This window comes from Myxocyprinus asiaticus, chromosome 16 (genome assembly GCF_019703515.2).
Source record: "Myxocyprinus asiaticus isolate MX2 ecotype Aquarium Trade chromosome 16, UBuf_Myxa_2, whole genome shotgun sequence".
Lineage (NCBI taxonomy): Eukaryota > Metazoa > Chordata > Actinopteri > Cypriniformes > Catostomidae > Myxocyprinus > Myxocyprinus asiaticus.
The window spans coordinates 18479633-18502975 of NC_059359.1; the positions used below are offsets into that span (position 1 = coordinate 18479633).

The 23343-nt window shown below is 39.3% G+C and overlaps 1 protein-coding gene across 1 annotated transcript; it reads right to left on the reverse strand.

The window, feature by feature from the left end:
* Positions 1–145: 145 nt before the first annotated feature.
* On the reverse strand, positions 146–22423 carry lmtk3 (lemur tyrosine kinase 3). The gene is made up of 16 exons (XM_051721848.1): positions 21767–22423; positions 18322–18455; positions 17951–18095; positions 17735–17805; positions 16140–16258; positions 15678–15765; positions 14018–14166; positions 13750–13834; positions 13404–13525; positions 12438–12587; positions 4761–11433; positions 4504–4661; positions 3467–3600; positions 2588–2922; positions 2080–2158; positions 146–1649 (listed from the first exon to the last, which is right to left on the reverse strand). Exons 1-16 carry the CDS (start codon positions 21852–21854, stop codon positions 1522–1524), a joined length of 8658 nt encoding a protein of 2885 aa, XP_051577808.1. The 5' UTR covers positions 21855–22423; the 3' UTR covers positions 146–1521.
* Between the last annotated feature and the right edge of the window lie 920 nt (positions 22424–23343).

Genomic DNA, 23343 nt, shown 5'->3' on the forward strand with positions numbered 1-23343 from the left:
TCTTTATGAACGCTATGCGTTCTAATGGCATGCAAATCAAATCTCCAGTTACTATTATAGAAATACGCGCTACTCATCTAATAAATTGCATAAATTAATATTGCATAAAAATGTAAAGATCACAGTAAAAAATATAATAAGACAGAACAATTTATTGTCATCAAACAGTTCAATAAATGTTTCACAGTTTCCATGTTATTTTCACTCCCTTTTACAGAATAAGAAACCTCTAAATGAAACAGATGCTGAACGTGACGTAACAAATAATCTGGATTACCTCAGACATTTGCATGAATGATAAGATCGACAAATGGAAATGTATTAATAGTTAAGTCAACTAATAGTCATGTATGCTGATTTCACTCTTTTTTCATGCAAAGCAACAATGACTGCTTCAAAAATGAATAAAAGAAAAGCTAATGTCAGATACATTATTAGAAAATAACACCTGCAGAGAGACACATTATTGGACAACTAGATACAGACTGACATCTAAATAGCTAAATAAGAGAAAACATTTCAAGTGTTTGTACATATGCAAGGATAAATGTTTGAGGCTCTTGTTAATAGGATTAATTGGCAAATGCCATAAATCCAAAATAATTTAAAAAGTAAATATGCAGTTTTCTTTAACGTATGAAGTGAATTAGGCCAACAAACAAACAAATATTTAAAGAAAAAACAAATGCTGAATAAATAAACAATTAAGTAAACAAATTAGATACAGAAATAACTAACATCTTGCAATAAAAAAAATCTGTATATAAACAGTTTTCGTGCATTCTAAAGAATACATTTAAATTAAATAGTTTTAAAATGAGTTTTTATTCTGATGCAATTCCATGTTTAGTTTGTACAAATGAAAACTGCACTGTTGTGATTTTGAGAGCTAATTTCCCCCTCAACCACAAACTACAAATATGTCTGACTGCAATGAGAAGAAAAGTAATGTCAATATTTCTAAGCTCACAAATAGACAGGTACTGGTCAGAGAAAGTGCAACCCTATAATTTAGGGGAATAAAATACAAATGTACTTTAAGAAGCCATGAAAATAGAACAGTTAAGCTGGTACATAATAAGACTCCCATTGCATAGCTGAAAAGTACATGTCAGATTTTACATAACTCCAAGGTTTTTGCCTGTTTGGAAGGTACTTTCTATGTGTGGCATTGATTCACCACTCCAGCTGCTGCAGTGAGTAAAACCTGGACTGTCTCCAGCCTTTTGAAACGGGAGTCCTTCCTTTTCTTGTCATTAAAAAAAATAACCTCCAGGAGTCGTCATAGTTACCGATGACAATGGGGGCCACTCATTCACTCCAAGGGGGAAAATTTTGTCCAGGTGTTTGGGGAAAAGTAGTACATCACACCAGAGCCATAGAAAACGGGGTGAAAGTTGATAACAATTCTAGGGGCCCAGGGGGGACCACAACAAATTTTAAACTGTATTTTTTAATTATGAAATTGGCCCAGATCACTATACAGTCAGGGGGCCCAGGATTCCTTGCTATGGCCCTGCGTCACACTAAATGTGGGTCATCGGCAGGGCTCACTGTAAACCTTGATGATGAGCCAGAAGTGACTCCAGTTGGAGATCTTGGCTTCACTACATGTTCTTTACTCTTTGCTGCCCTGTGGCTGCCCACTCCTGAGGAGAAAAAAAAAAAGAAGATCAATCACAACAGAATGTATGGCATACTATGGCATGATTTGAAAAATAAATTAAAAACATTTTGAGGAATCTTAAAACTGTAATATTTGTACTCTGAAAGTGTCTGATTTTTGTACTTATGCAGTATTAACCGCAGCGAAACCGGTGTTATGTTGTAAAAACATTGCATTGTGTAGTTTAACAATCTACAACTTCAAAAGCTAATTTAGCCTAAAACAGCAGGAAATGCAGACAGATGAGTAAAAGGAACAAGAAAAAGATTTTGCATTCCTGGTTTAAATTTAGTTTTTTTGTTTTTCTAAAAATACTATTTTTTTGACAGTGACATCATCAGAGTTTTGCATTTATTAAGAGATTTGCAAATCAGACCCATATTATGACATCTTCTGATTAACAACACACTTACCAAAACCATCAGCGTCGGGGGGCTTTCCGTGGGGAGATGAACTACCAGATCCAGAACTCAGTTCATTGGTTGGAGTTTCCTGCCACAAAGAGTTTCAGGATACAGAAAAAGTAACATAACAGAAAATGCATTAGAAAACTGGTGTTATTATTTCCATTGTTCTTTTTGAAGTGTCTATGTTTTCATTAAACAGTGTTTAACAATGTGAAACCTCTGAACTTAAAGGGATTGTTCACCCTTATGTTGTTCCATCTTTCTTCCGTGGAACACAAAAGGAGTTGCTGGGCAGAATGTTAGTATAAGTCTCCATTCACTTTCATTGCATCTTTTTACATACATTTTATTTTTTCATAGTTTGTCATTCTGCCTTGCATCTCCTTTTGTGCTTCACCAAAGAAAGAACATCATAGCAGTTTGGAACAACATGAAGGTAAGAAAATATTGACAGCATTTTTATTTTAGGGTGAACTATCCCTTTGATTACTTATTGCCCTTTCCTCTGGCATACCTGATCGAAAAGATAGACTGTAACGTCATCAAAAAATGACACATTTCTCCCACAGTCACGGTTCTCTTTATCCACTGGCTCCTTTGGTGATTTCAACAAGCTACGCAAGCCTACTCTCTTGTCAACATCTGTTTCTGTGACAACAATAATGCGCCTGGGAGACTCATCCTCCTGTTCCTCTTCTTCATCTTCATCTGGATCACTTCCTGTTGATGCCCCCCTCCTCTTCCCAGCTCTGTGCTCTCGCCCTTCCCAGAATCCTCCTTTGGGGTTCGGTGAGAGAGGAAGAGAGAGAGAGAGTGGAGGGAGGGATAGGGAGAGACGGGCCAGCTTAGCTGAAAGTAGAGGTGGAGAGGGAGAGATGAATATAATTTTAAAACATGACTGTGAGCATCAGTAACCACATAAGATTTACCTAATAATATTTACACCTTATTATGACTCTGTCTAATTCAGATGTGTCATTCTAGTACAAATGCAACTCTCTTAAGCTCTCCTAGTTAAGCTCTCGGGAGTTTTTGCAGGGGCGTAGCAACAAATATAACTTTTTGGGAAATAATCCATACATTTTAAGTGTGGGCAGTCATGTAAAACAATAGCTCTAGCACCAAGTGGAAGCCTCTGCCAAGTGGTTTAGTGACTTTGAATGATTTTGTCCCTTTCTAAAGATTTCAACTCAATTAACTCACATTTTAAGATTTTTCAGCTGTCAAACTGTTTGATTCATTCAGCATATATTGTACAATGACTTAATATTTTTAAATGTAAAACATTTCAAAAGAGCACAAAAACATGCTCAACTGACATTAAATCAACACAAATCCAACTGACACTGACAGTGTTTGTTAAATGGGTTTAAGTGCTTTTGGTTCACAGTACCTTTCATAGCTTGGTTTGCAGCTGACAGAGAGGGAGTAACCTCAGGCTGTTCAAGCACAGTCAGTGCTTCTGTCTGTGTTTCAGCAGGTTCACTCACAGATACAGAGGGAGACATGGGTGGGGTCTCCGTTTCACTGTTAATATAAACCATTACCACTGAGATGAAGTCAGGTTTTTACCTCCCTTTATCAAGAAATGCAATCAGTTGAAACCAGAGACTGTAACTGTATTGGATGTCATATTAAAACTGTAGAGCTAAGATTACATTCTCTGCAGTTCATATTCATCTAAATCACCATCAGACCAAAAAAAGATCTGACTAGGGGTTTTCCATCATTTCTAGACAGTGAAAACGGCATACATTTGAATTCCATTTCATTTAAAGTTCTCTCTAATTTATTTGTGATCTCTTAAGAGCGATGTGGAGTCATCTTTAGATAAACTGGCATATTTTATTGATCCATGGGGGATCATTTAGTAAAGGGTTGATTACATGGAAATTGTTGGTAGTACATCACATTAACTGTAGATTTAAAATTTAAAGGACTAGTAGTTTAAAGGAAAAATAAAATTCTGTCATTACTTACTCGCTTTAACCTTGTAATGAGGTAAGATGTTATTGAAGTGTCATATTGCGTGGTGTACAGGAATTGATCAATGATTTGATTTCATCTGATTTGAGAGGGAATAATGAATTTGGTGTGTTCATCACACAAAGCCAATTGATCATATGGCTTCAGACTTAGGAAAACAGGGCTCGAGTCACATTGACTACTTTTACTGTGGTTTCATGATTTTATTTATTTTTTTCGTTTATGGAGCTTCAGAGCCCAGAGTCACTATTCGCTTGCATTTTATGGCCAAAAGACGTTTTGTATTTCATGGGAGAAAGTAAGCCATAGGGATTTGGAATAGCGTGATGGTGACAGAATTTTCATTTTTGAGTGAACTATTCCTTTAATATTCAGACCATTAATGCTATTATATACTGTTTTTTTCCACCATTTTAAATATTTTTTTTGTATTCATAACAATACCTCTCCTTTTCTTCTTTGTTTGAAACACTTCCTTCAGGGGATGAAGTGGTAGTGGCTCCCCAAGGGTGTAGAATTACACTGTCACTAACCGTAGATCCCCACAGAACATTGGTTTTAACATTTTCACTGAGAGAGTACTGAAGCTTCTCCTTACAAACCTAAACAAATGTTTGGATAAAGATGCAAAAAGTTTCAGAAATTGCAGATCATTCAACCTAAAATGTTTTTCTTACAAAATCATTGAAGTTTTTACTCACCTGCATCATCAGTCCATTCTTTGTCTGCATTTTTGAGAGTGACCTCTGCCCTTTGGAACCATCTGTAGAATGGCACGGTGAGAGAGCTGTTGGCCCATGTTGCCCTGTTCTGTTCTCCAGCAACAGCTCAGCTTCACCTGGGAAATTTGGAGAAATGTTTTCACATTGCTCCGAGTTCTGCAAGACAGCAGTGGAACTTTTCAATATCCCATCGACTTCCTCTTTTAACTCTACTCTTGTCTTCCCCTCTGAAACTGCTGATTCATCTTGGCTTTTTATGCCACAAGCACCACTCGTTCTCTGCTCTGGATGTTTCTTCAAAGATTCAAGCAGATCCAAGTTTCCTAAAAACAGATCTCCAAGAGTATCTTCATCCCCAGAAATGCAGCACAGCTGCTCCAGTTTTTCAAAATCCTCCAGAGGCTCCTCATCCAAATCCTTCCACTCAGAGATTAACAACTCCGGGATGGAGTTCAGAGAACACTGTGATAGAGGTGGAAGGGCCGCTTTCTGGGACAGGCTATTTCTGTCATCCACTCGTACACTGTTTGATTCTGGGTGAATGTGGTTTTCCTTTATGAGAGATGTGTGCATTTTTTGTCCCAAATTTGCAGTGATACCTTTGTTGTGGGTAATGGTACTGGCAGCAAATTCTTCAAGATACTGATTTAGACAATTAGTATCATCAAAACAGCCTGAACGCTCTTCAAGTCCTTTAGTAGAAGCTTGATCTGTGCCACAGAACAGATTTGTACTGGTCTTTATTTCTATGTGGTGAACTGTATTTGGGAAACTACTTGGATTTTGGCACTTCTCCACTTCTGCATGTGGGGAGGCAACACATTCTGATAGCTTCATTGAAATCAGTGATGGTGCTGAACACTGAACATCGCTGCTGTGGATTTTACATGGCTCTGGGTCTGTACTAATGGATACACTTGGGAACGATGGAGATTCTGATCTTTCTTTTTCCAAAAATACATCATCTTGTCCTTTCCTGTTCATGGCAGGGCAGTTATTACTTTCAGCATCCTGTCTACTTGTTTCAGTATTGTGAAGCTCTGGATACACTGACATGAGGTGAGAACTATCATCCAGGTTAGTTGCAGTGGTTGAGTTTGACATATCTACTGTGCAGGCTTGATATTCCTCAAGGCCTCCGGCCAGCACTTTGCTTGCTTCAGTTTTAGGTGCCCATTCGGCTTCAATTTGATCCCTTGGCAAACTGTTGCTGTGACTAGAAAGAGGTTCTTTCTGGTATTGTAGAGATTCCAACTCAACAGTTTGAGCATGGTTTGTAGTGGAAAGTGAGGGAGAGTGAGTCATGCAACCTCTAACACCTACCGTGTTTTTGCTATCCTCAAGCCTGCAGAATTCTTTATCATCTTCATCCACATAGAATTCATCTCCGACATCATTTTGTAAACATGCCTCAGAATTCTCGGTATCATGAATCATCATCTCAGCAGGTCTGTGATGTACTGGTGCCTCCTGCTCTGGGTTCTCCAAATTTTCAACTTGTATCTTAATATTGCTAGTATACAGCTCTGGTTCTCTATTTTCCATGTCTGGATTTTCCATGTTCTCCTCTTGCTGGAAGTCTAACCCTTCTACAGGTGTCTGCTGAGATATACAAGTTTCTTTTACCCCACCAGAAAGGATCAATTCATGTTTTTCAGATGGTGGATAACCAACCTGTCCAATGCTCTCATCATTAAAGGTATCTTCACATATTCTCTGAGCAGATGGATGAGACTCACTATCTGCTAGTTCATCATTTGCTTCAGATTCCCAGAATTCATGGCTCACCACTAAGTGTTCTTCCTCTGTCCAGGCTTTTTTCTCAAAACTTGGGAAGAGCTCTGATCCAAGCCCTGCTTCCTGTGTCCGGGTTTCGGCTGCAGCCCATTGATCATTTTCCACAGGCCAAAGGTGCAGCTCACCCTGCTGAAATCTGTGGCAGTTGATTTCACCACTCACAGTCTCCTCTGTACAATAATCTTCCTCGAGGGCGCTCCACAACTCTTTTTCCTTAAGTTCAAGTCCCATAGAGGCACTCCTGCTGAACTCATCAGAACTTTCAACTTTTGAAGGCTCCACACAGCTGACTTGCTCATCTGCAGCATTTTGTGAGGCTTCCTTGACAGTGAAGCAGAGTTCACCTACAGCTAACTGACTTTCAGACCTCTCTTTTGTCTGCTCATCCTCGTTCTCCTCTAAATAAGAGAGGTTTCTCAAGCCAAGTTCATTTGCATCAGAGTCTTGTTTATCAAGCTTGTTCCTCACCTCTCCTGAGGGTCGTTCAGCTTTTGTCTCAGACCAGACAAAATTGGTCAGGGTGCATTTTGTGTCATCATTGCTGAGGTCAGTGTTTATATCAGTGCTGATGATGCATTTAGAATAATCAGACTGTAAGCTATAAAACCGTGATAACCTGGATTTACTTTTGTCTGATGGCTGTTCATGGCCACTTCCAGCATTAGGGAATTCAGGTGATGTACAACCTGCTCCTTTATAGTTAGCAGTTTGCAAATATGCACAATGTTCAATGATTTCTTCCTTTTTTTGAGACTTTGAGACTGAATGGGAAAGCAGGCCAATGTCTGTACAACCTGAATCATGAAACGTTGTCTCTTTTGAAAATGTTTGGGAAATGACCAGCTCATTATTCTTAACAAGAGATGAGTTTTGGAAGTTAAGAGAGCTGTCACTAAATGAAAATCCTTTAATTGGCTCGTCCTTTCCATTGGAGAATAACCTGGCAATATACTCAGCATTGCCTTCATTCTGAGAGTCTCCCGAGACAATTGTTTTAACAACATTTTTGAGACCCTTCTCTACCATAGTACTCTCCAAATTTCTTTTATCATCTGTTCCAACATTATCTGATTTATTCGAAACCCAAAATTCCTGGATGTCCTCTTTCATTTTCCCCTCCTTTTTGAAATCTTCATGCTCCAGTGCTCCATCATCCTCAATCTCCATTTTTTCCTCAATTCCCATCAATATTCCTCGCTCTCCCATTCGAACGGCACCTGGACGGGAAGAGCCGAGTCCATCGGTACTTCTTCTGCCTAAACCTTCTCCACCATCCAAGTCACTGTCAGAGAAGTAGGCAGAGTCCCGGTGTAGCATTTCACTTCCCAGGGCCCTCCATCCACTGCTTTCTCCACCCGCCCAGGAGTTTTCAGGTGTGAGGCAGTCTAATGAACTAGAGGTTAAAGGGGACAAGACAGAATCTGTGGGGGTCATGGTGGAGATTGACTGATCTGAGTTTGGTTCATTTACCATTGGTAATGGGAATACATCTGTGCTCATTTCACTTAAAGATAGTAATGAGTCGCTCTGAAGTATTTTCTCCTGTGTAGTTTTTGTGTCTTTTTCATGGCAGATGGTCCCATGGGTCGCCATGTCAGTTAGAGTGGTTTGCTCAAGGAATTTAGAGGACGTCTTCATTTGTGAGATCTGTCCATTGATGGTGGAAGAGTCTTGACTCATGCTGTTTTGAGTAACTGAAGGGGACTTGTTTGAACTGTATTCCCTCTTCTTTGTAGATGTTGTTTCACTTGGTGAATTTCTGTTTTTTGACATATCTAGAAGGTATGATTCATTTGGGCTCTGGTTTAGATGTTCAGATCCTTCTTTAAATGTTGCATTTGATGTCATCATCTCTACACCAGGTAAAACACTGTGATGTTTGCTGTGTGTCTGCTGTTTTACCTGAGCAAGTATTCCAATCAAATCAGTTTCATCTACACTTCTGCTCTGGGTATCTCCAGTGATTTGAGTTTTGTCGTCTTTGTGGAAACCATTAACATTGTACAAATTCCTGCTTTCTGTTGGAGTTTCACTTACATACTCATCTGACAAACACTGATCCTGAGACTGCATGTTTAGCTCTTCTATCTGTTTAGATTTTAGATCACAGAGTGGCACATCAGCATTGTGTTTTGTTTCAGTATCTTGTGCCTCTTTCATAACAGGAGATATCTGGTCTAGGAAAAGTCCATTTTTAGGCATTACCTCTGAGGGGGCAAAGTAATTTGGTAAATTCTTCGAGATTGACTCAGGCTGTATTTCAGGTGTAAAGTGACTGACTGAATCTAAAGACTGGGTTATTTGCTGGCCTGACTCAAGATTTTGTAACTCTGATGCTATTTGAAGTACTGGAATATCTGGATGCATGGCAACTTTTATTTCACACCTTTTAGCCCGCTTGGTGACTTGAGCATAAATTGCTTCTTTTGTGTCACTCTGTGACTTTTCCGTTCTTGCTCTGTCTGATTCAAACCGTATCGTCTGAGCCGATTCTGGGTCAATGCATATTGTCTCATACTCAGGAGACAATGGAATAGGTGACACACTCTCTTCCTTTTTACGTTCCCTTGTAATGATTTCAGTTAGAAATGTTTCAGCAGATTGGATCTCCTTTAAGAATTCCTCTCTAGTCATTTCCCCTTTCTTAGGCTTAGGTTCTACAACCTCATTGGATATTTCAGTAAGCAGGGAATGAGACTTCTTTATCCCCTGTGAGAAAGCCTCTTCAGCCTCTGCATACGTTGGCAGGTCTGGAGGATGTGCATAAGGATGAGGTGTGGTTCCAAATCTGGAAACTGGGGTCCCACCTTCACCATCATATGCATCCTCACAATCTGACACCGATGTCATGATCTCTGTGAGGAACAAATCTCTCTTTTTGGCACTACCTTCATATCCAGTCAGTAAGTCTTTGTCTGGGTCCCAAGACTGTGAGGATGAGTCAAGTTCTGTAACAAGAGACTGGGATCGACGCATTCCTTTGAATCCACTTTCTTTGTCTTTTCGTCCATCATGTTCTCTTTCCCTTGAGCTTTCGCCCTCTTTCAAGTCCATTGAGTCATTAGAGATCTCAGTCAGAAACAGGTGTATTGGGTATTTCCTAGCTGCGGCCACACGCTCCCTTTGCATGGCTGCATCTTCTCTCCAAATGGCCGGGAGGATGGTGGCAAGGCGAGACTGGGTTCGCTTCATCCCCCTTGTAAATAGCTCAGCTGTAGCAGGGTCTGGCTCATCAGCCAGGCTGATGTGCTGAATGGTTGTGCCACTGGTGGATCTGTCTGGTGACAGGAACGGTGAGTCATCAACTAAATCATAATCATCATCCCTTAAATACTCTGGGCTAGAGGATGATGTTCTTTCAATTTTTGGAATTGTGGATTGGGAACGGGTCATTTTGGAACAGGAAGAATGAAGGTCAGTTGACAACTCATTGTCTTGAGTGTATGTATCTGGACCATCTCCTGAATTGTACAAAGACTGAGATTGTGTAATGCCTCTGTCAGCATTTAGCTTATCAGTGTGGTCACAGCTTTGTGTGTCTCTTTGCAAGTGCATCACATTGTATCTGGAGTATGTCTCTGATGAATAATTTGGACCCTTTTGGAGTCTATATTGGGGTGGGAGAGGTGGAGGGCAGGTTTGGGGTGGGGGTAATAGAGAATGACCCCCAGAGGAAGGTGGAATGGAAGGAGAGAGAGAAGGAGATGGAGGCAGTTTTGTGTGAGTGCGATTAAAGCCCAAATGGTCAAAATTGGCTTTTGACAGTGAGGAGCTACTCATTAACAAAGAATCAGAGGTCTCAACTTTGCCCATTTGATATGAGGATCCAGGGTAGACACCTAGCCCATATGCTCTTGGGTATCCTAATGGAGGAGCAGGCAGGGGGTGTGAGTGTAGATGGCTGCCAGAAGATGTGGACATTGAATGTGGTTTAGGTGGGAGGATGGGTGTTTGGGAACCAAGGGATACAGAGCACTTTTTGTTTGGTTCTCCTTTAAAATCTCCAATGTCTATTACAGCGTAATCTGTTACTCGGTTACAGCTCTCCTTACTGAACTCAACCAAACCAGTGTTTGGAACCAGAACCTGTACCTCGCTGGATCTGACAGTCTGAGAGGTGCCTCTTGCAAAGCCATCGTGCTGACTGAAAGTTGGTCTGTCTTTTCCAGTACTCCCAGTCTGAAGTTCGACCAGTTCCAGGTCTCCAGGGCACATTGAATTTGTTCTTAATGAGTGCCCTTTGCTTTGGAAAATAGGAGACTTATCCTGGGGAGTATGCTCTTCTAGGCGAATGTAATACTCACTGGCCAATGAAGGGCTGCGGGCGCTGATCACAGGGACAACAGTGGGTGTGTCCAAAGTTTGCCTGTGGGCAGAATTGGGTGCTGGTATTGGTTGAGGTGGAGGAAGTTGTTTGTAACCCCTCCTGCCATGGGCCTTTTCCCAGAAGTATTCAAAGTTTAACCCTTTGCTTGTCTCTGTTACCGTAAGGATGTCATCGAGTTCAGATGTAGGAGTGATCATATTGTCCACAGGATCCAAAAGAGGGAAGGAGCTGCCATTGCCCCTGAGGCAGCCATCTTCCCTTCCATACTCTCTCTCTCTCAGTAGTTTGTTTGTGGCTGACAGGAAAGCAGGGGGCCGAAGTGCATCCCATCGCCTTTCAAATGACTCTTCACTCTCTCCTCTCCTTCCTTGACCATCGTCTTCTTCATAATCCTCATCATCTTCATCCCTTCTAGCACTCTTTCGACTTCCTTGTTCTGCGGCAAGGAGAGAGGAGAGGAGGAGGAAGATTTCACCGACCGTCGGCCGCTGGGATTGAGGTAACCAGCATGACTGCATGACCTCATACCTAAGAAAATATGCAAAAATTTAGTTCTCTTATTGTAATGAGATGTGTATTCTGTCACAGATTTTTTAAAAGAACGACACACTTTATTATTAAAAGCGTCATCTACTTTACTAAAATGACAGTTCTATTTCACTTTATTACTATACAGTCCTCACTTGTGCACTAGTTATGAAAAACAAAAGGAATTACCCCTTAAAGGTGCAGCAGTAATTTTTTTGTTTATGTTGAGCCGGCTCTTATTCCCTAAACAACCGTTACAACAGTGGTCTTGGACTTAACAGAGAACTATCAGTGTGGATGAAGCATCACACTAAAGCAAAAGTGTTTGGTTACTGATGCCATCGCAGAAATAGCCTACACTCTTGTCCTATACAGGCAGTGTTTTTTCTTTCTTTTCTTTTTAAATCTTGAAATAAATCTCGAGCAGATCATGCTATGGATTAAATTGTGTCCGCCCTCATTCCCAAATGAACATGTATCACATCAGCAAGGACACCTACATTTGCTCCAAGGTAAATTAAAGCTAATAACTTAACATTAATTAATTTATGTATTGATTCATGTAATAGTAAAGGCAATAGTAAATAAAGAGTTCACAGCATCATAATGATGAATTGAGTCATTATGAGCAGTTCTGTTCACTTACACTAATGCTTTCAGGTGTGTAATAAATATCAAGTGACGCTTTTCTCTTTTCAAGTGACTGTGATAATAGTTTGCCTTAATTCTGATTCACAGTCTCCACAGTTTTCAATCAAATTAATAATTTAACAATTCCTTTTAGCCTTTTAGAAAAAACATCAGATAAATATGCTTTACAATGTCACTCTTCATTACAGCCCAAGTGAGAATATTTTCTTCTGTAGAATAAAATAACTTTTTCTAGACCACTGTACATAAATTTAAACTGAATTGTCAAAAGTACTATTAATTTCTTTAAGTGTAAAGACTTTTTTAAGTAAAAAAAAAAAAATACTTAGTGCACCTAAGATAGAAAAACCTACCAATAGTCTGCATGAGTGAGTTTGAGGCGAGGTTGAGCCAGAGTGATCTGTCGTTCCCTGATGACAAAAGTGAGAACCTCTTCATCACTTAGGTGTCTGTGCGGCTGGGCTCCAAATTCAAACAGCTCCCATATCACCACACCCAGAGACCTGTAAATCAAATTCAGGAAAACACAACGTGTTTTAGCTTTAAGAAAAACCAATTCATCCATTTAAATAAGATGACACCTCAAAATGTTCAAATATAATATAACTGTATTTTTACCCAGTGTTATTAAAGCTGAAGTATGTAATTTCTGGGACACTAGCACTACCGAACAGAATTGCAAAAATAAACAATGTTTTCAAAACAGCTTTCTGAATAAGCCTCTCATCTGCAGTTGTTCAAACAGTCAGATAATCCCACTCCCAACTCATGGAAGTGGCTGAGTACCGTTTTTGCGGCGGGTCTAAGCGGGTCGCTCAAAACAAATTTTATAGCACCACAGAGACACAGTATTTACAGTTTCTGGAACGGCTTAATTGTAGTTGTCTCTGTATATTAAGATGGGATAGAAGAAAGTATTTTAACACTAAAAATGTTACATACATTCGGCTTTATAGTCATAAAGATTTTTAATCTCATCTCTAGATATAGCATCTTTAAAATGGAACCATTATATCAGCCTGCAACATAAAATCCATGTGCAAATACTAAAAGGAAATGTAAAAAAAAAAATGTAAATATGGATGAATGTTCACTCCTCAGATGGATTATTTTTTATATAGTGTGGTGGAACGACCCGCCCCTCCCTCTCGTCATTGTCACCCCGGAAGGACGGCCCTAAGAGGCGGGGCGATGATGACGAGAAGGAGGGGCGGGTCGTTCCGCCACAATAGCCTATAGTGGCAAAATAGTGCTATTTATTTAAGTGAATGCCAATATTTGTTTTTTATGTGTTACTATTGTCCATTATTTGTCCATACCACACATTGCTGGTTTTGGTCTGATCAGTAACAATCAGATTCCCACGAAACTCCTCCAGAAGTTCAGGAGCGACCCAGCGGAGAGGGATCCACAGTTTGTCTGGGGTTAGATAGTAATCCTCCTGTTTGTGTGATATATGGAAAATCACATTACATAAAGTGTTTCCTTGGGAGGCTAAGCTTCTCTATCAGCTAAATGCTGATTAAGCAATATAAATACAATTACTATATTTTTTAATCTTATATGGTGAACAGTAAACAAAAAGTATTTTTCACTGATTGAACGAGATCCATAGGCCTACTCTATGAAGTTTCAGTGGTCTCAATTTGCTAATTGTTTAAGTACCTTATATTGGTTGTGTGAGAGTCCATAGTCTCCGATCCGAATGGTAAGATCGGAGGTTAGGAGGCAGTTCCTCAGTGCCAAATCACTGCAGAAAAACAGGCATAAGACTGAACCTTCATTTTTCTGTTTATCATAAATCATCCATTTTCAATAACGCTTGTATGTCTAAGTCAGTCAGATGGCCCTGATAGGTTTGAAAGTTTGATTTTGTGCAAACAACAGATTACTACAGTAATATCATCCTGAAAGGAGATTTCATCAAACTGACCTGTGGATGTAATTGTTCTCATGGAGATGCAGGAGACCTGAGGTGATCTCATATGCCATTCGCTGTAAGGTCAAAAGGTCTCGGTTTAAAAGGTCAGGGGTCATCCCATCAGACTTCCTTTGAGCTCTTAAATACCTCTTAAGGTCGCCCTGTAGATTATTAACAAAAAAATAAAAACAGAAATTAGGAGATCCACAAAATAGGATTAAATGCTTTGTCCTTAAAATTTAACACAATTCATGACCACATAATTCACGGGTAGAGATATTTCTTTCTCTTGAAGGTATTGCCTTAAAGGGTTAGTTCACCCAAAAATGAAAATCCTTTCATGATTTACTTACCTTTATGCCATCCCAGATGTGCATGACTTTCCTTCTTCAGCAGAACCAAAGTGAAGATTTTTATAAGCACATTTCAGCTCTTTTTGTCCATACAATGGAAGTATACAGATGCCATCAGTCTCCTGGCTATTTGATGGTCCAAAAGTCATATTTAGCCAGCATAAAAGTAATCCACATGACTCCAGCTGATCAATTAATGTCTTCTGAAGCAAATCGATAGGTTGGTGTAAGAAACAAATCGATAATTAAAACGCTTTAACTTTAAATCATTGCTTCCGGTTGCTGTTTTGAAATGACCTAACTCGAGGGCCCGGGTAGCTCAGCGTGTATTGACGCTGACTACCACACCTGGAGTCGCAAGCTCGAATCCAGGGCCTACTGAGTGACTCCAGCCAGGTCTCCTAAGCAACCAAATTGGCCGGTTGCTAGGGAGGGTAGAGTCACATGGGGTAACCTCCTCGTGGTCGCTATAATGTGGTTCTTGCTCTTGGTGGGGTGCGTGGTGAGTTGTGTGTGGATGCCGTGGAGAATAGCGTGAAGCCTCCACACGCGCTATGTCTCCGCGGTAACGCGCTCAACAAGCCACGTGATAAAATGTGCAGATTGAAAATCTCAGACGTGGAGGCAACTGAGATTCGTCCTCCACCACCCAGATTGAGGAGTGTCACTACGCCACTACAAGGACTTAGAGTGCATTGGGAATTAGAGAGAAATGCGGAGAGAAAAAAAAAAGAAAAAAAAAGAAAAAGGAAATGACCTAACTCTCATGTGACGTTCGTTCTTCTGTTGTAAACAAAGCGCGTGCTTCCAACTTCTCGCGTGAATGTGCCATTGCGCTTATGTCACTGATGCGTCGACTTCAGGCAGGAAGTGATTTTTTAAAGTTAATAAAGTTTTAATTATCTATTTATTTTTTACACAAACTTTTTGATTTACTTCACAAGACATTAATTGATCGACTGGAGTCTGGATTTTTTTGTACTACCTAAATATGACTTTTAAACCAGCAGCCTAATGGTACCTATATACTTGCATTGTATGGACAAACTGAGCTGAAATGTGCTTATCGGTTCTGCTAAAGAAGGAAAGTCATACACATCTGGGATGGCTTAAAGGTGAGTAAATCATGAGAGGATTTTCATATTTGGGTAAATGAACACTTAAAGTTATTTCACATTGAATGTATTTCCCTGAGCTACTGATAAGAGACAAACACATTATCAAAGTAAGTGTGCTTTATTAAAAAAAAAAAAAAAAAAAAAATTATATCAAAGCATCAGATCAGAATTTGAGTTATTGTCCTAGATTGGAGTTCTCACCAGTTGACAGAACTCCATAACCAGGAGGAAAGGGACGCTCTCATTGCACTGGCCTAAACACTGGAGTATATTTGGATGCTGGAGGCTTCTGTGAGGTAAGAAAGTAATCAATAAAGGATAGTTGTTTTGTCAATGTTGTTGTAAACTTGAAGAAGAGGGAAAGGTGAGGAAGAGAGAGAGATGGCAAAAGGAATTAAACTAAAATCTTCAGCCAATAAATAGATCTGTTATCTTTTGTAGCATTCCAGGGCCCGTTTTCAACTTGTTTAGGGCCAGCAAGTTTAAAGATCCCACCATGTTCTCTTTACACTGTGACGCAGGCGGTGTAATCACAAGTCATTTTAATACAAATAAACTAATATAAAAATAAGTAAATACATTACCTTATTGAGCAATTTAAATTTTAGTGCTAGGTAAGTGGGGAATGGCAAAATGGCAGCTAGAGCTCCTAGTTTTTCTGACCTGTATGGCTCTGATTCTGCCAAGAACTTGCGCTTTTCCAAAGGACTGGCACTGACCCTCAACTCCTTCACCACAGCCTGATAGGAACTGCAGTCACAAAGCACCTCCGCCAGGATTACCTAACAGAGAGTGAGAGAGAAGTGTGAGATCTAACAGTTCCTACACTCTAAAAGTGCTCTGAAATGAAAGAGAGGAAAAGAGAGAGAAAATGTGCAGAGTGTGACAACTAAAGAGATAATCCTACATCCTTAAATAAGTGTTCACTGAGGACATACAGTAGATGACCTACACACGCCAAACAGAGTACAAATTCAGGTCAGTGTAATTTTAGACAGTCAACGAGTAAGAAATAGAGAGGTTTTCAAGATGGTGAAAACAAGGTCATAGCCCATAATTTCATGGGTATTTCACAGATTTCACCGATACTTAAAGAATATAACTAACTGCTTTAGCAACCTCAATGTTTTAAAGGAACAGTTCACCCAAAAATAAAAATTCTCTCATCATTTACTCACCCTCATGCCATCACAGATGTGCATGACTTTTTTCTTCTGCTGATCACAAAGATTTTTAGAAGAATATCTCAGTTCTGTAGGTCCATACAATGCAAGTGAATGGTGGCCAGAACTTTGAAGCTCTAAAAAGCATAGGGCAGTATAAAAGTAATCCATTCAAGACTCCAGTGGTTAACTCCATGTCTCCAGAAGCGAGACGATAGGTGTGGATGAGAAATAGTTCAATATTTAAGTCCTTTTTTATTTTAAATTCTCCTCCCTGCCCAATAGGTAATGACATGTATAAAGAATGCAAATCGCAAAAAACAAAAGAAGAAAGTGAACGTGGAGATTTTTAGTAACAAAGGTCTTAAATATTAATCTGTTTCTCACCCACACCTATCGTATCACTTTTGAAGACATGGATTTAACCACTGGAGTCATATAGATTACTTTTATGCTACCTTTATGTGCTTTTTGGAGCATCAAAGTTCTGGCCATCATTCACTTGCATTGTGAGGACCTACAAAGCTGAGATATTCTTCTAAAAATCTTCGTTTGTATTCAGCAGAAGAAAGAAAGTCATACACATTTGGGATGCAATAAGGGTGAGTAAATGATGAGCGAATTTTCATTTTTGGGTGAACTATCCCTTTAATTGCATAGCAATAGTTGATTTAAAGAGAGAGACACTGAAATATTTCACACCACTATTTTTATACCAGTTTGATGTTCACCTAAAACAGCTCAACACATTATTACTGTTCAAGTACTTGTACATCTTGTACATTGTGTAATATATCTGTATTATGTGTATATTGTGAATAGTGAGTATATTGTATATTCTGTCTATCTTGAATATTGTCTTATCCACTAAATGATTGCAATGTTGGTGTACCATGCACTGAACTCACTGTTACATTCATGTATGGTGTAGTGACAATAAAGTGATTTGATTTCATTTTGGTTGTGGTTTGATTGCACGTAATCATAACACTCCACTTTCCAATACCCTTAGCTATGTGTTTACCATCCACCATGGGTCTCTGTTCATTTCAGGCTGTTAAGGAGATAGAAATCTGATCATTTAAATATGTCTACCTTCCCAAACCAGCCATTTCCGATCTCCTGCAGGTAGTTGAGAGTGTGCCTTCGGAAATATTGGAAGCTGTCTGTGGGAGAGAAAAAGATTTGACATTAGATGTTTCCTGACACCTCTGTGCAAATGTGTACATATGTCTGTACATTAAGAGTTTACCTGTGACCAAGGAAGAGGTATAGCAAGATGTACATCTTGCCTGTGGCTGTTGGGTTTACCTGTGCCATTAGGTAGGGTGGGGCAGGTCTTATCCCGCAGAGGAAGAGTGTAGACCTCCGGTAGTGATGGACATGAGGACAAACTGTCCTCAGGAACAGGGCTGGAAGCCCTGGAGCATTCTTCCCCTTCGGCATTATCTAACTCCTGAAGGAGAGTGAGGGAGGTGGGAAAGCAGGATCATAAAATTATGCTGATTCATATCAGTAACACTCAAACCACATGCTTAACAGAGCTTCAGTGAAACTCTGATTAGACAGGTTTTGGAATACTTACACACACACGCACACACGCACGCACACACGTACGCACACACACACACACACACACACACACACACAAACACACACACACACACACTACGGAGACTTACATTGAATCCCACTCCTCCTCTTTTGCAGCAAAGGCAGGTGAGAAGCAACAGAACAAAAGAGACCAGTCCAGAGCAGGAGATGAGAATAATCACATAAGGGGGAGGAGAGAGAAAGCCATCCCGGGATAGAGAGACTGAGACAAAAACAAAGAAGAAAAGATGGTGGATAGAGTTTCAATCACATATCGATCCTGACAAATCAAAAGATTGACTGGATCGAAAGAAAAAGTGATAGAGACAGAGAGATAGAGATAGAGAGAAATGGAACTTGTATAAATTCCTAACAGGCAAAATTTGAAAAGGGCAGCGTTACATTCAGAACATAGCACAGGAATCCAATGAAGAATTTTCATTGCACAAAGGGTGAAAGTACAGAGAAAAGCAGAGGAAATCAGAATAGATCACCTTAAGATTGGGTTAAGGAAGAGGTCTGAGAGCTAAGGTTTAAGGAAAGCAAAGGAGAGAAACCAGAAACTAGAGAATTATAATACAAGGCATTCTTGCACTTGTTACTAATGAAGAAGAAGGGAAGGTATTTGGAGTTTTGTTTGAGGGAGGGGCCTTTTTTTAAGGAAAGGGGCTGGATCATTGAAAAAGATTCTTGTATCTGCAGGATTACTGGGTCAGAGGGAAAGGTGCCATACTTGATTTTGTACCTCAATTTTGTAGTTTGTTTTAGAAGAGCCATCTGTGAAGAAGAGAAGGTGGGGAGGAGGGCAAGGATGTTAAAAGATCCTTTGTAGAACTCGCATTGTGATTAACCAGATAACTAAAATAGAATAACTGGTTTCATGTATTGAATTGACTTGCAACTTCATCATTTACCATTCGTTCATCAGTGTTAGACAGAAATGCAATTGTTGGAGAATATACCCTTCACTATACTAGCTCATCATAAACTAATATGACAAAAATAAATAAATAAATAAATAAATTCAAATATAATAAAATATCACTAAGTGTGAATTAAGGATGTCATTGAATATATTATGGAAGCCAATAACATGAATATGAATCTGTAAAAAATAGATGTAGCTTTTCATTTCTTAATCAAATGCAATAAAATCAATGGCTAATGTAACTTTTGGGGCCATGTTTTTCCTAAAATAGCAAAGGCACCACACAGACTTTTTTTAGACGCATTAGGACTGACAGCCAGGTCTCGGATAAGACTGACTGGGGGATAGGCTGTTTTATAAGAACAACAGTGTACTAAGCAGTCATTAAAAAGTCTACTGTTTGAACTGTGCAGGTCATTTAAGGATGTACTCATTTTGAACACTTGTGTCTTTTTTCGGTGTGCTAATTAGATGCTATTTATCAAGAAAAGAACAGAAACCTCATTAAACTCATTAAATCCCCTTTTTCCTCATTTTTTCTGAAAGACTGTATAGGTACAATGGGGCTAAAGGCCCCCGGGGTAAAAGGCACATTTTATTTTATTTTATCCCAAAACACTAAATAGCAAAACAAATAAAAATAAATAAATAAATAAATACCAAAGTACTTTCCTGCACATCTGTTTTTCACTATGCACTGCAAAATGTTTATGATCCATGAGATCATTGCGTGCAATGTCCAAAGTTTGATTTTGAGGTCATTTGATCTTATATTTAATAATTTTCAAAATGCTGCAAATTTAAGTAGCTAATGAGAATCCCTGAAATTAACACTTTTATTTTAAGAAAAAAAGACTTATCATTGTCAGTTTTCAATGATTTGTCAGGTGATTAAAACAAACGTTTTTTTAATAACTGTCCAATAAGTTAAATGACATTTGGGGTAAAAAGCCCCCATTGCAGGGGCTAAATACCACATAAAATACTTTGTTTTTCTCAAGTGGGGTGAGGTGAACAGATTTGTTCTGAAAAATGTTCAAAGTGGGCTCACATTGCATGATGGATCCAATTACAATGGAGATTAATTTGTTTATTAGAATACTTGAGGTGTTCTGAAATTCCAAATGTGATTGTAATTAACAGGAAACTGTGCACACTTTTCTGAAGCAGTTACTTTGAATAAGCATTATCTTAATTTGTTACTCAAAAAAGCATCTTGCTGTCTCAAAAGCATTTGCCTAAGTTAAAAAAAAAATGTTGCCTTATAACTATTGTCATTATTTTTTCATGATATCCCTTTTACCCCAAGTGTGGGGTAAAAGGCTCCCTTGCCATTTTAATCCAGTTTGAATTTTAATCAAAACAACCTTCCTTTATTACGCTCCATCAATATTCAATTAAAATACATGTATTTTATCAATCTTGATACTTTGTGACCTGAAAAAAAAAGCACATTTTCCACAAGGTGTGCCTTTAGCCCCACTGAATACTGAAATAGTAGATATTGTTATAATATTTATGAATATCATTAGCAATTATTATTAGGCTACTAATATCAACTATTACAGTGTTGGCAACTTCAAAATGAAATGTTTTAAATATTACAACTGAATATGAATGTATAATTATTAACATTAATTGAATTAATAACTTATTTTCTTCAGATAGGCCTACTCTAACGCGTCAAGAGCGTGGCTGGTGTCATGGAGCCTATATCCTATAGCTTTATTATTTAATAATGATAAAGAACCTTGTGTTTTAATAAAGATCAGCGCATTTGGCTAGTTAATGACTCATGACAATAAAGCATCACTTAAACATATTTAAAAAACCTCATAATTGTTACAACACATTAACAATAATAATAATAATAATTGCGATTTTCGGTAACATGAAATCGATCTTTTTTTTTTTGCTAATGAGCTGGTATATGAATACATGACCCATGTTATTATTCTTAATCTGATAACCTTTTATTGTTCGAGGACACGGTGCCCAGACGCGCAGCTCTTTGGCCATATGGTTATACACGTATTGCATAGGAGAGCACACAAATAAACACGAGGGCCTATTGGCACTATATATGTTATTGTTCCTATTAAAATAATATCGCAAACAATCGCACCAAATAACTCGGCACAAATGATGCAGTTCTGGATACATTTCAGGGAAAATCACGCTATAAAATATGATTTAGTTCAGGTGTGTAGGCTAAATTATGTACATCGTAAGGAGAGCTGTTTTGCAGGCCTACAATGGAAAACCATACATGCGTAAACAGAAGAACAGCAAGAGCCCTTTATTTTCATTACAGTGCAGGATGCGACTCATGCAGCCTACATAGATGTGCTGGATATAATTATAGATACAGCCTGTCTTAGGATGGTACACATAAATTATGAAATCATATGACATTGGGGAGAAACAAGATAATGACAGCGTTGCAATGCATCGTGTCACCCACAGCTAAAGGTTTAAAATACTCTGTCAAGAAATCTCACATCAGACCGTCAAATTTCCCTTATTCATAGCGTCTCATCATCGCCTCCTCCCCCTCCCCTCTCCAGCGCATCAATAACATCATTCCTTCTGAACGACTCTCCCACCTTCCTTCTGCGGGGCTCCCAGTGCTCTCTCCGGGTTGAAGTACGACATCACCCCCACCAGAACAATCACCCAGGACTGTAGTGACATAGTCGCGGGGTCCACGGCACCACCATCCGAGCGATGCTGTCAACGTTGCGCGCCGCGCGACTAGCTCCCAGTTCGTACCCAGCTAATAAAGAAACGTCTCCTTATTGTGCAAGCCCGCTCTCCTCCTCCGTCTGATGCTCCTTTAATCCGCAATTAAACACGGTGTGAACGCTCTTTTGTGTCAGCCTAATCCTGCGATCAGCAGCATCACCAGCATGCTTTTACCATTCCGTCTTCATCACTATCCCATTTTCATTAACTGTAGAAAATGCTCCGAAAATAACAGGTGAACGCATTCTATTGGCGTTATCCTAGTTGATATCCTATCCAATATCTTGTGTAAGTCGCATGTGTGTGGAGCAGCTATGTTTTCTTCCAAGAAGCCCTTCTACGTCAGACGCGACCGAGCTTGCGCTATTAAGGGCCGTTCAGACCGAACGCGTAACAGCAATAAAAAAATAAAAAAAATCTAGACGCAGCGCAACGCATTTAACAGTTCGTTTTAACCTGACACGGCGTCTAAAAAACGTGACGCTATAAAAACAGCGAGACGCGGCGCAATGGTCAAAGACGTCCGTTTAGCGCGTTTACATAGGAAAACAATTAAACGTGCACAGACGGACGCAAAAACGCGTTCGGTGATAACGGCCCCTTATAATCTTTTCGGAGCTGTACGTGCCACACGGCGATTTTTGTTTTAGGTTGACGTTATTCTCCCAATGATTACGCGGTGCCCTTCGCTCAGGTACCTGGTGTCCAACAAAAGCGTTTGTTTATGAGATTGGAGAGCTGTTGTGCAGCGTTAACGCCCCCGTGTCGTGGCCTTGGGTATTATTGCATCAAAATCCCCCTAAATAGGACCACCTCCACGGTGCGGTGACATGATCCGTTTGGGAGGACAGGTGCACAGACCGTGGTATTGAAATTCTCTATAGCCTTCAAGTTAATTACATGCAAATCTCTGTCTGTGTCTGGTGAAAAAAAGGCCAAATATTTTCACCAGATCGACAATATGCCTCTAAATACCACTTAAAGGGATAGTTCACTCAAAAATGAACATTATCTTCTCATTTACTCACCCTCATGCCATCCCATATCCTTCTGCTGAACATAAACGAAGAATATCTCAGCTCTGTAGGTCCATACAATGCAAATGAATGGGTACCAACATTATGAAGCTCCAAAAAGCACAAAGACTTCATAAAAGTAATCCACAGACAAGACTCCAGTGGTTAAATCTATGTCTTCAGAAGCGATATGTTAGGTGTGGTTGAGAAACAGATCATTATTTAAGTCAATTTTTACTATAAATTCTCCTCCCTGTCCAGTAGGTGGTGATATGCACGAAGAATACCAATCGCCAAAAACAAAAGAAGAAGAAAGTGGAGATTGATAGTATAAAAGGGACTTAAATATTGATCCATTTCTTACACACACCTATATCACTTCTGAAGATATAGATTTATGCTGCCTTCATGTGCTATTGGAA

What these genes read in the sequence shown, in the direction of transcription:
- lmtk3 (XM_051721848.1), bottom strand. Translation starts at nt 21,854, where the DNA reads ATGTCACTACAGTCCTGGGTGATTGTTCTGGTGGGGGTGATGTCGTAC. An exon ending in GAGAACAATTACATCCACAG is followed by an intron (nt 13,835 to 14,017) that starts GTCAGTTTGATG and finishes GTTTTTCTGCAG; the next exon opens with TGATTTGGCACTGAGGAACT. An exon ending in CCCCGACGCTGATGGTTTTG is followed by an intron (nt 1,650 to 2,079) that starts GTAAGTGTGTTG and finishes TTTTCTCCTCAG; the next exon opens with GAGTGGGCAGCCACAGGGCA.